The 11180-nt window shown below is 41.1% G+C and overlaps 2 protein-coding genes across 3 annotated transcripts; one reads left to right on the top strand and one right to left on the bottom strand.

The window, feature by feature from the left end:
• Positions 1–656: 656 nt before the first annotated feature.
• On the bottom strand, positions 657–3941 carry c13h11orf54 (chromosome 13 C11orf54 homolog). 2 transcript variants are annotated; one of them, XM_044370278.1, is made up of 9 exons: positions 3850–3941; positions 3508–3607; positions 3307–3405; positions 2898–2971; positions 2682–2783; positions 2141–2317; positions 1711–1860; positions 1266–1382; positions 657–1058 (listed from the first exon to the last, which is right to left on the bottom strand). In XM_044370278.1, the coding sequence occupies exons 2-9, from the start codon at positions 3572–3574 to the stop codon at positions 885–887; spliced, it is 960 nt and encodes a 319-aa protein (XP_044226213.1). In that variant the 5' UTR covers positions 3575–3607; positions 3850–3941; the 3' UTR covers positions 657–884. The 2 variants fall into 2 exon arrangements, with proteins under 2 accessions (XP_044226213.1, XP_044226212.1); XM_044370277.1 differs by lacking the exon at positions 3850–3941 and having other exon boundaries at positions 3508–3666.
• Positions 3942–4226: 285 nt separating this feature from the next.
• On the top strand, positions 4227–8727 carry pho (phoenix). Its single transcript, XM_044370276.1, has 5 exons — positions 4227–4402; positions 5163–5436; positions 5530–5657; positions 5732–5774; positions 5870–8727. Exons 1-5 carry the CDS (start codon positions 4227–4229, stop codon positions 8366–8368), a joined length of 3120 nt encoding a protein of 1039 aa, XP_044226211.1. The 3' UTR covers positions 8369–8727.
• Positions 8728–11180: the final 2453 nt, after the last annotated feature.

Genomic DNA, 11180 nt, shown 5'->3' with positions numbered 1-11180 from the left:
AGTATGAAACAGAATTGGGGAAACAGAGTAAAAAATACTAAAACTCATTCTGGGAGGAACAAATGTGATGGGGTTCATACTGCTTTCATAACAAAAATGAAGTGGGAAGTGAGAATGATAAAGGAAAAGGTGTGGGTTTGTAAATCCTTAAATGTGTAGCTCACACGTCATACATTGTTCCACAAGCGTAGACATGACAATTCTTCTCTGGGGATAACTTAGACAAATATATTATCCAGTGTTGGCTCTAAAACCAGGATGAGGGTTACAGTTATACATATGTAACCTCTGATAGCTCTCTTCTATATGGTTCTGATAGCTAACATATACAGGTGTTTTCACTTCTGGCTGATTAGATCTCTGCTATCCCACCTCAACAGGTGCAGGAGTTAGACATATGTCAATCAAGCACATTTTGTAAGCACCTCCCCTGTCCTCAAGAGGGTTAGCAAGTGAAAACCGCTGTGTATGAGGACCATGAGTGTGTAAAGTGATAGTTCTGTCTGTCTTTACTTACTGCGACTGTCTAGTCTGACCTGTCTTGCACAATATTTTATCATGATGGAGCTGGCAGCCTGTGTAGTTCAAGGTCCCAAATTTACCCAAATAATAAAATGAACTACTTCAATGTGAACAAACAAAAAAGAGCCAAAACACAAATTCAAGATTGTTTTTATTATAATACACGAAAATTTCTGAAGTTATTAGAAGATAGAAGAATAGAAGTTAATAGAAGAATTATGAGAGCAAATGATGCTAACAAATCATTTTCATTGTACATTTTTTGTGGGATTTTATAAATCATAGGACCTAACATAAATCACATACTGCTTGATTCATTTAGATTAGATCAAGAGATGCTGTGCTGCTGTTTATACTGTGTTTCAATCCCGTCCAACTGTGTGGGTCTCTCTGGGCCTGTCGATGCGGTAGACAAACTCTGCAGGCATGAAGTAGCCCAGGTACTCCACACTGTCGGGTGTGGTGTCTATGTAGTAGTGGCCACCTTCTCCATGGTGACTGAAGCAGTGGGTGTGCTCCACACGCAGGTCTAAACCCTGAATACACAACACACAGCAGAGTAACACTTTTAACCCCCCTTGTTTAGCATTTATAAGCAGTATATAAACACTTCATAAATTGTTTATAACACACTATAATGCAGTTGTAACCAGATAAAAGGTCCTTTTTTAAGTGTTGTGCTCCAATCATGAACTCATCTGATCTCATCTGTCTCATTGTGATTGTGTGTTTGCTTTACTTACAGGATCTCTGGATACGAGCACTGACTGGCAGATGAGTGGGGCGCTGACCTCAAAGTGCTTGAGCCAGTTGTTGACCTCATCGTTGGTGTTGAGGGGGCAGGCTGAGAACTCTCTAGGCTATGTATGAGTCAACACAAGGAAATTAATCAATGTTTGAAACTTGACAGTAAGGCAAGAAAGTGTAATTTGCTTCCACAATGTTTTGGGTTTTTTTTTTTACTGTTGCAAATGATGGCCATTTACAACAGGTAACAAAAAGGAATTGGCTGTAACCCCAGGCAACAGGCAACCATATATGCATCCTCAGAAAACAATCAAGTGATCATGAACAACCATTTAAATGCAAAACAACATGATACACAGAGAACAGAGACCCATTCCTCCTTTGAAACTAGACAGTAACAATCAGTCGCTCATTCTGCGCCTTCTTGTTGACAATACTTGCCATGATATGGATTTTAGCTTTCCCTTTCTGGATGATGAAGGTGCCTCCCAGAGCCAGGCTTTTATCAGGGTAACGATCTTCAAGAGTCTTCCTCAAGGCCGTCACGAGACTGTGGCCTCCTGTTCTCTTCTTAGCCCTCACCTCTATGACCTAAGGGGGCACACATGAAGAGAACGTGTCAACTCAGCTTGTATAGTCACTTTACATTTGTTAATGTTTCTTCTTTCATATGTCGGGAGCAAACATGTCCAAAGGCCGAAGTTCATGCACAAAAACTTGGTTAATGACACCCAGATAATTGTGTTTGGATTCATATATAACCAGAGAAGTTCATTATTTGCCAAAAACCAAAGTAAATAATGAGAATGCATTTTTGCAGGAACCCCATCATCCATTTGTAGATTTTGTTTGATCCATTAAGTCTAATTACCTTCCCGGACTTCCCTTCACAAGCATAAAGATTGCCCAGTAGTGCGAAGTTGCAGCCGGAGAATCTGTCGCTGTATTTCTCTTGCAAACACTGGCCATCGGCTGGATTGATGGAGGAGAAGTAGCTGCTGTTCACTGCGGGCCTTCCCTCCGCTTCAGTCAGAACCAGAGGCATCAGCTGGGAATGAGAACAGTTATTCCGTCAACTTCTGTGTTTCAAGTGTTTTTGGTTTTTTTAAAGATTTATTTGTCACTCTCTGCAGGGAGGGTCAGTGATTCAGCATCTCACTCACTGGGAGGACATGTGGCTGCAGTGACTAGCTGTTTACATGAGCTGTTGTGTAATACAGTGTAAATAGTACAAAATGAGCAGTGAGCACGCTGAAAACGAACCTATACACAATTCAGTATCTGGAGCACCTATTGGTCAGCTGTTATTGTTTACTTCACTCTAACATTTTGGTCAGAATTCGATGGTGTGATGCCAACATGTTGCTATTAGCTGCCTGACACAGAAAGTATTGGTGGTAAAGGTGATTAACCTCCGCGTTCATCCCAGTGATTCTGGAGGGAGCAGCTGCTGCACCGAGGATGAACGCTCCAGGCAGCTCCAGCTCCTTTGATACAGTGTTCATGTTGTACTCCTGAGAAGAGAAAAGGGGAAGACAGTATGACAAGTCCCATTCACCACCAGTTATTACACGTCATCTCCATGCATCGTTTCCATATGCTGCGCTGTGAGTGGTTGAAAAAACTACCTTGTGCTTTTGAGCCAAGGGGATCAGGTACGGTACACCACCAACATCAGTGATACGAGGATTTCCACACAAGCCTACGGTGTGAGGAAAGAGATGATATTAAAGGACGGGTTCATATTTGTTCAAGTCTCTCTTAAAACTACAATCAGGAGCCCAAATGAACATTGAGACAGGTTTTTCTTGCCATGATCATTGGTACAACGTTGCATACATGCATTACTAGTATTTCAGACCTAAATCAGTGTTTTGATCCACAGCCAGTGGCTAAAATGTATGCATGTACAGTAGGTGGCGTGCTAGAGAGATGTGATTTTTACACTTCTCATGGGATTCTGCATGTACATATAGTGTGGCATAGTTTTAGAACATTTGAAAACTGTGCACACTGGGAAATACACATGGCTTTTACCTTTGACAGGAAACTGGAAGGGCTCTTTGGTGAGATCTGGACACTCGACAACACAAACCTGAACTTCTGCGAAGTTGGTTTCCAGTCCTGTTTGTAATACTGCAACCAGCAATAATGTGTTTACTCTCTCTTTATCAACACATTACTCGCATTATAAACATGCCTGTCACTTTGCCTGTATATCAAAGCTGAAGTCCTTACCACCCCGCAGTTCCTCCAGATCTGGTGTGTGCAGCTGGACCTTCTCAGTTTTGCTGATATCTGCCATAACTGTACTGTAAGCTGGACATAAAACAGCTGACTGTAAGGTGCAGGAGAGGTAGATTGTTATAGCGGGCACATCTACTGGCTGGTTAAAGTACGACCAAAGAGTAAAGTGTAACAAGATAGATATCCCACATAGTGTTTCCTCGCCTGTGCAGCCAGATTAAGTTATAACTGCTTAGATTTCATAAACGTTTTGTTCACGGGTTATATTGTAATCAATTAGTAATAGATTAATTTGTTTGTTTGATTTAAGTCTTAACTCAATGGTCTACTTACTAGCTTTTCGTGAAGCTTTCAGTTAGTTGGTTCGTCCATTTGAATCACTGGATTGTGTGAAAATCAGCATCGAGTCGAACACGGAAGTACACACAGTGAACTCTCTCGTTCATTTCGGTGACTTCTGCTACTCTTTGGTGATCGGTCAGGTGATCATTCGTCGCGTTGATGACGTATATACCGCCACATGTGTTTTGAGGAATGTTTTCTTATTTGTAATTATACATCATCATGTATCTGTAGCGGACAACTTACGCAAGAATCAACTCGTTTCTTGCATGTTTACGTTGGAGGCATCAAGGAGATTGAATCGACTCAAATTTATCACCAATCTCCACTTCCGTGACTAATATCTTTTTCTGAACTAGCGTTGCACGATGAAGGCAGGGCATCATCCTGTAAAGAGAAGTGGATTAGATGCCATCACTGAGGTATCATCACAGTCATGTCACTTTGTGCTGGAAACGTCTCCTCCGGATTATGTGGAGAAGATATCGCGGTTTCTTGAGTCTTCTGTGGGACAGAGCAGACAGGACCTAGAGGCTAACGACAGGTACCAATGTTACTCAATCATCAGTGGTTCCACCAGAGTGGCTCCCAACCTGGGGATCAGGACCCTGAGAAGAGGTCGCTGGATCAATCAAAGTGGGCGTGAGATGATAGGACAGGATAGGATACAGAATTTTTTTCTGTATCCTACCAATCCACATATTTTTGACACAAATGTGTGATTCTTTTTTGTCAAGGTTTCTTCTAATTTTGCTTTATTTCTTGTGGATCTCTGTATTTTACCTCCTCAAGCCTTTAAGTCATTCTCATAAAACAAAAAGTGCTTTTTCTAGAGCTGCAAGGTTAATCAATTCGTTAGATTAATCAGCAGCTGTTTTGATTACTGAATAATCATTTTAGTCATTTTTAAAGCAAAAATCTAAATAAAATAAGCTGGTTTCAGCTTCTCAAATGTGATGATTATGAATGTGATGACTGTTAGTCAGACAAAACGAGACATTTGAAGATGTAATCTTGGACTGTGGGGAACTTTAACAGATATTTTTCACTATTTCCTGACATTTTGTGGATGATTAACGAATGAATCAAGACAATAATCAGTAACTTAACTGTTAGACAATGCAACATGTCACAACAGGTCCATGCAGACTTTATTTGAAGGGGTCGCAGGCCAAAAAGGTTGGGAACCACTGCTCTAATGCCACAGCGATGATGCAACTACCCGTGTAACAGCCCTATTTGTGTTGCAGCAGCCTGAGGATGCTCCAGTCTGACGCTGTGAATGTGTAATTGTGTCTCTGCAGTGATTCAGGGGACAGCTTGTTTCTAACTCAGAAGTCGGTACCTGAGGCTGTGAGGTCACGAAGGCGGCGTCACTCCACCTTGAGGTCAGACCCAACATCTCCCAGAGATCTAGAGGACGGTGAGGATTCATGCTTCGCTCCCCACAGAGAGGATGGCAGAGAGAGGAGAGAGAAGAAATACAGACTGCCAAAATACAGCTTCCCTTTCCTCACGGAGAGGAAGGGCAAGCCCAAGAGCAATCTGTTGTTTGTCCAGCAGAATACAAGGCTCCATGTAAGGATAACTAATACTTCAGTACACATGTTTTAGCTGTCTGGTTTTGGGGGACGAGGGTTGTATATGTTCTAAAGTCTTTTCTGTTTACAGAATTTTGGGATGGGAGGCTTCTTTAAATGTGTCAGAGAGCTGTGGCAGAGCTATCAAAGAGGAGATAATCTGGAGTCATCTTTACTAACAGTAGATGTGGACGGGGAGGAGATACCTCCGTTGTCAGAGTGAGTTTATTTCAAGGAGTACTCATGCTTATTTGAAGTGACATGTGTAATTAATCACATCTTTACTGTTACAGAGGAGAAGAAGAAAAGTCTGAGGATGAGGACATCAAAGTGGTGGTAAGTAAGTAACTCATGGAATCTTGAATCCCGAAGCACTTCCCGAGTGTGAACTTGGACCTAATGTGTGTGTGTGTTTGTGTGTTATCTTGCAGGAAAGGAAACGTTTTGTGCTGTCATCTAAAGCAAAGTGCCCACAAGCCTTGAACACTCCACAGAAGAGACACAACCACGTAAAACAACAGAGGAAGAGGAGGAGAGCTAGTAATGCCAGTCAAGAAATGTCACAAGGAAGGCAATGGAAGATGCTGCATAAAATGCCAGCTAAGGGATCCATATCAAGGGTAACGTTATCGCCTTCAGATACAGAGAGCACAGACGATGGAGCGTCTTCTTGTAGAGCGGAAAGCAGGAAGAGTGATGAACATATAAAAAGTGGCAGGAACATTGTGGCCCAAACTGAAATGCCAAAAACAAAGAGATGCAAGAGGAATCTTTTCTACCAAAACGCAGGAGAGGAAGAGCTTCATAATGATAGTGATGCTACAAGCCCAGTGGAGTATACGCAGCTGGACAGAGAGGTATCAGTCACTGTGACAGCTGATGTTTCTCACATAGATGATCCGTCCCAAACAGGTCAACCAGAGGACGAATCTGGAACCAGAGAAAGCCAAGATCTCCTGCAAAGTCCCCCACACCTCATAAGGGACACCAATGGTGATGAAAGCAGGGTAAAGAAGAGAAAAAAAGAGAAAGGAGAGCACGGCGGTAAAGACAAGCTGCCTGAAGCTCAGCATGCTGCAACATCTGAGAATGTGGAAATCACAGATGCAGATTCCCCGGCGCTGCAGGCTGGCGGCAAGCTGGAGATTAATGAAAACAATCAGATGGAGAACTCGTTGCATGACGACAACACGCTGAGACAGGAAGGAGAGAGGAGTGTGGAAGATGGTGTCAATGAGAGAGAAATACCCCCTTTAAAACAAAAGAAAAAGAAGAGAAACAAGAATAAGGTTGCAGTAGGAAATAGTGGTCAAGAGGACAAGGGTGGTAATTTAGAATGTGACGTGAGGATGGAGGAGGATTCTGTGTTTTCAGAGAGCTGTAATGTGGTGAGTGACGGGACAGAGAAAAAGAAGAAGAAGAAGAAAAAAAAGAGGAAAAGAAGCAGTGAGCAAGAGGAGGATGTGGAGCAGTTATCCTCCGGCGTAGTTGCCGAACCTCTAAATGACGATGCTGAGACACAGAAGAAAAAGAAGAAAAGGAAAAAGGAAAAGAGAGTTATAAATGCAGAGGAAGTATTGAATTCAACTTTAGATCAGTTAGAAGAACATGAGAGTTGTTTAGAAAATACTGCAGCTTCTCAAGAAACGTTAGACTCCAGTTGTGTGAAGAGAAAAAAGCACAAAAAGAAGAAACAGTCCTCCTCTAATGATGCTACTCAATCTGGAGAAGAAGATGGTGTAGATGTGAGCATGTCTAATGATGCTGCAACTCTGGCAGGAAAGAAGAAGAAGAAGAAAAAACCAGGTTTCGATGTGTGTGATGGGATAGATACGTCTTCTGGGGAAGTTGCTGACAAAACCCAGAAAGCAACTGGAGACGAAGATGCTGAGCTGGTGACCAAGAAAAAGAAGAAGAACAAGGAGAAGAAAAGAATGAGTGAAATATTGAGCAGACATATCTCAGATGACACTGTGGCACAAAGCCATGATTCAGCGTCTGTGCGGGAAAAGGAAAAGAAGAGGGCCTCTTCCTTCCTTGCTGCTGATGCAGAGGGAAACTGTGCTCAAACAAACAAAGATAAAAGCCCTCCTTCGCAAGCTGTTGCCGTCAGCGCCGGTGCTTTCGAGACAGAATCAGCAGAAATGGCTGGAAATTTGTCTGTCGCAGAGTCTAACGACGGGGTCAGGAAAAAGAAAAGGAAGAGGAAGATGTCAGATAAAGGTCACGAGCGGGATTTTGAGGAACCAAACGAAACATGTCAGAGCGATTTGCCCGAAACTACTGACGGTGGGGTGAAAAGGAAGAAGAAACGGAGGCGAGAGGAAAGTGAGCCGGTAACCCCCACGGAAAGTGCAGCTGATGTGGAATGTTTGCAAATTGATGAGGCTGTTGTGTTGAAGAAGAAGAAGAAGAAGAAGAAAAAGATAAAAGAGAATCCACCAACTGACATTGAAGATGCTGAATCAGAAATATTCACGCTGACTTCACACAAGAAAAAACAATTCGCCTCTCCTCTGGATCCAAAGGGCGAACATGGTCACAGTGCTGAAAGATCCCATGATAGCAGGACTTCTGACCAAGCCGCCAAGGAAACAGCAGACATAGCAGCTCCAGAAGTACCTGGAAGTCAGACATTAAATGATGTCAAAGACAAGAAAAAGAAAATGAAAAAGAAACGCACTGATAACGTCTTGCCGGAGGGGCAATCGTTGGCTGAATCTGTTGAATTAGAGTCCCATAAACATAAAAAGAAGGAAAGAAATAATCCAACTGCTGTCCCCAGTTTCATATCCAGTAGCTCCATGTTACCAGACACTGACTCTCCTTCACGTTTTGAAATGTCCTCCTCTGACAATATCAGTAAAAACAAGCGCATAAAAGCGAAGAGGAGACTTTATAATCTGAGTGAGGACTTCCTCATGCACTGATTAGTCTTAGATCAACAGAAAACACTGAAGTTTGACCACCTGAATGCACAAAACAAACTGCTGCAGCTGTAAATAATCAAGTTTCAAGATGAACAGTGTAACAAAGACACAGAGACAGTTTTTTTTAATATAATTTGTTTTGTATCAAAGCATTTTTTTTTTTTTTTTTACTATCATGGCTCTCAACCTTTTTGGTGTTGAGATATTGATCTTGAGCAATAACACTCCATAACAAACCATGAATGTTTTGTGTTTTTGAAAGAAAAGCTCCAGAATCGGAAAGTTACAATATTTGGAGGAAAAACTTTTCCTAAACTTGAAAATTAAAACTTGAAATAAATTGGTTTGTGAACACTCTTTGACTGTGGAACAAATTGTTAGACAATGCTTTTTATTTTATATTTTTGATTTAACTTTATTGGTTTAAACCTAAACATTTAATTGGCATTTGGAAGAAAAGTCAAGGTCATTTTTCTTCTAGTTTTCTTACCACTAGAAACTTATTTTTTCTTATCCTTGCATAGTTTTGAGCATGTTGCACTGCAACTCTTCCTTGAGTAGAAATGATAGACATACATTTGATGCGTAATATATTCATGGCTGCAAAGGTACGATAGCGCTTTTTTACACCCTACACTTGTGCTTGTTCTGTTAATGGTGTTTAAAGTTCAAAGGGTTTATGATGATGAGGGTGTAATTGTCAGTTTCTGTGCTGGAAATTTCGGGCTGCTCAACACTGTTGAGGAGATCGCTCCACCATGTCAGCCACCTCTGCTCTTTTACTGAAAATGATCTGCTCTGTCTGAGTGACTCAGTGTTTTTTTGCAGTTGTAACAAAGTGCAGCTTTAGAACCATTCATGAGGTTAATGGGTAATACTGTGCCATTACTATGGGTAAAACATTTTCAGGGATACTTTCTGAAGAAAGGAACATTCTCTGGTATTTCATTTGTGATTGTGCTTCTGCGTGTTGGTGGCTCACTTCACTTTTGACAGACTAATGTACCAAATATGGACATTTTCCATTTTGCACAATTCAGATGGGTCAAAGTTTTTAAAATAATTTTATTTGTCTGCTCCTATTTCTACACCATGAACGCTATAAATTTAATAAGGAAGATCAATAGTGGTATAATTGATAAGTCAATTAAATGATTGACCGAAAATGAATCAACAATCATATTTTAATAATCAAATAATCATTTTACTCATTTCAGCTAATGCTTGCAAAAATGTGTGATGTTATGATTAATCATCTCTGGGTCAGAAAATCAAGACATATGAAGACATCACCTTTGACTCACTTTGCATTTTTTATTATTTCCTGATATTTTTAAAACAAAACGATTAATCAAGAAAATAATTGTAACGTTAATCGATATTGAAGATAATTGTTATTTGCAACTGTAAATGGTATCTTGAGACCTCTATAGGAACAGGTACATGTTTTATGTTATTTATGCTTTACGGAAGCCTTGGTTCAGTCTTAATCCTGCAGATTATGTAGCTGCACATCTTGTGACGTGGACTTTTTGGGGGGAAACGCTGTGATTGTGTTTTCAGTCGTTTCTTCCTGAAGTGCTCATCTTGTGTCCACTCAGTTATTTCTCAAGTGTCAGTTTCATTTTGAAGGTAATGACCAGAAGTACTGTGTCCAGTCAAATCTAACTTTGAACACTCCCGTAACATTGATTACACTTTATTAAGAAGAACGTCACTGGAAACCAGTTAGTATTTTCCATTAATTTGACAGTGATGAGGTAAACAAAGACTGAATCCAAACTTTCACCCTCCGGACTTGCAGACTTGCCCTCGCAGACTTCAGTGAGTTACAGTACCGTGACACGTTCACCGTCGGCACATCAAGTCTGTGATGGCGCTGAGCCGCGAGGGGATAAAATGCACTGAGACGGGACTTCAACCTTAAGTGTTTCCATGGAGATAAATTGAAATTCCTGACCCTGTGACTCATTTCAAAGTGTTTTTTCTGGGTTCTTGATGGTTCTGATATGTGCACTCTCTGCTGCTTTACTTAGCAAATCTGTTCACAGTGCTCAGCGAGATTTCCCGTTTGCATGACCTGCTGAACACTGCTAATATTATATTCAGATTGAAGCTGCGGTGGGGGACCTTTGTCTCCCCCTTCTGGAATTGTGAGTAATTACAAAAACACTCTACGCTGTCGTCTCCTGCATACAGGTCGTTCCCCCCCACCCCCAGGGCAGAGGTAATGAGGTAAATATCTATTTTCCGCCACAGAAATGTGTACTACCAGCACTTCCGGTGCGCCAGCGCGGGAAAGTCGCCACAGACATCAGATTTAAAAACTATGTACTGTGAAATACAGATAGATTTATCTGGCGGTGATAAACTTAATGAGCATTGTGTGAACTTGTTTGGCAAGTTCTTACGGAAGTTCACTTATATGTAAAAGTTCCACACTGCAGGTTTACTTACTCAACTAAGCACCTTCACATTGTAGACCGATAAAAAACCAACCTTTGCCCGTCTACATTAGCAGATTATAAAAAACAAATCCACTTTATTTAGCCTATAGGCCTGTTCTGTGTGTATACATTATACCTCACTACATCACAACAAAAGTGAAAAAAGTCATCAAAAGTACACATTTTACAAAGCTTATTGTTATTGTTGTTGTTGTTGTTGTTTTTATTATTGATAATAATAATTAGTAGTTGTCTTTACATCGTCATTTTATAGCCTATATTGCTGCAGGATTAGGGGTAACTCTCCGAGGGAGGTATGGTGAAGTCTACACCCTGAGCGGACTCTGGAAGTCTGCAGAAAGTCT

Source organism: Thunnus albacares, chromosome 13, assembly GCF_914725855.1.
Source record: "Thunnus albacares chromosome 13, fThuAlb1.1, whole genome shotgun sequence".
Classification (NCBI taxonomy): domain Eukaryota; kingdom Metazoa; phylum Chordata; class Actinopteri; order Scombriformes; family Scombridae; genus Thunnus; species Thunnus albacares.
The sequence above is the reverse complement of the archived record's forward strand: the minus strand, read 5'-3'. Positions and strand labels throughout refer to the sequence as shown.

Bases quoted from the DNA above. Each gene is read 5' to 3' on its own strand.
- pho (XM_044370276.1), top strand. From the start codon at position 4,227: ATGAAGGCAGGGCATCATCCTGTAAAGAGAAGTGGATTAGATGCCATC. The intron at 4,403-5,162 runs GTACCAATGTTA...GTGTCTCTGCAG, and splicing joins GACCTAGAGGCTAACGACAG to TGATTCAGGGGACAGCTTGT. The intron at 5,658-5,731 runs GTGAGTTTATTT...TTACTGTTACAG, and splicing joins GAGATACCTCCGTTGTCAGA to AGGAGAAGAAGAAAAGTCTG.
- c13h11orf54 (XM_044370278.1), bottom strand. From the start codon at position 3,574: ATGGCAGATATCAGCAAAACTGAGAAGGTCCAGCTGCACACACCAGAT. The intron at 2,972-3,306 runs GTAAAAGCCATG...CTCACACCGTAG, and splicing joins CTTCCAGTTTCCTGTCAAAG to GCTTGTGTGGAAATCCTCGT. The intron at 1,383-1,710 runs GCAAGTATTGTC...ACTCATACATAG, and splicing joins AAGCTAAAATCCATATCATG to CCTAGAGAGTTCTCAGCCTG.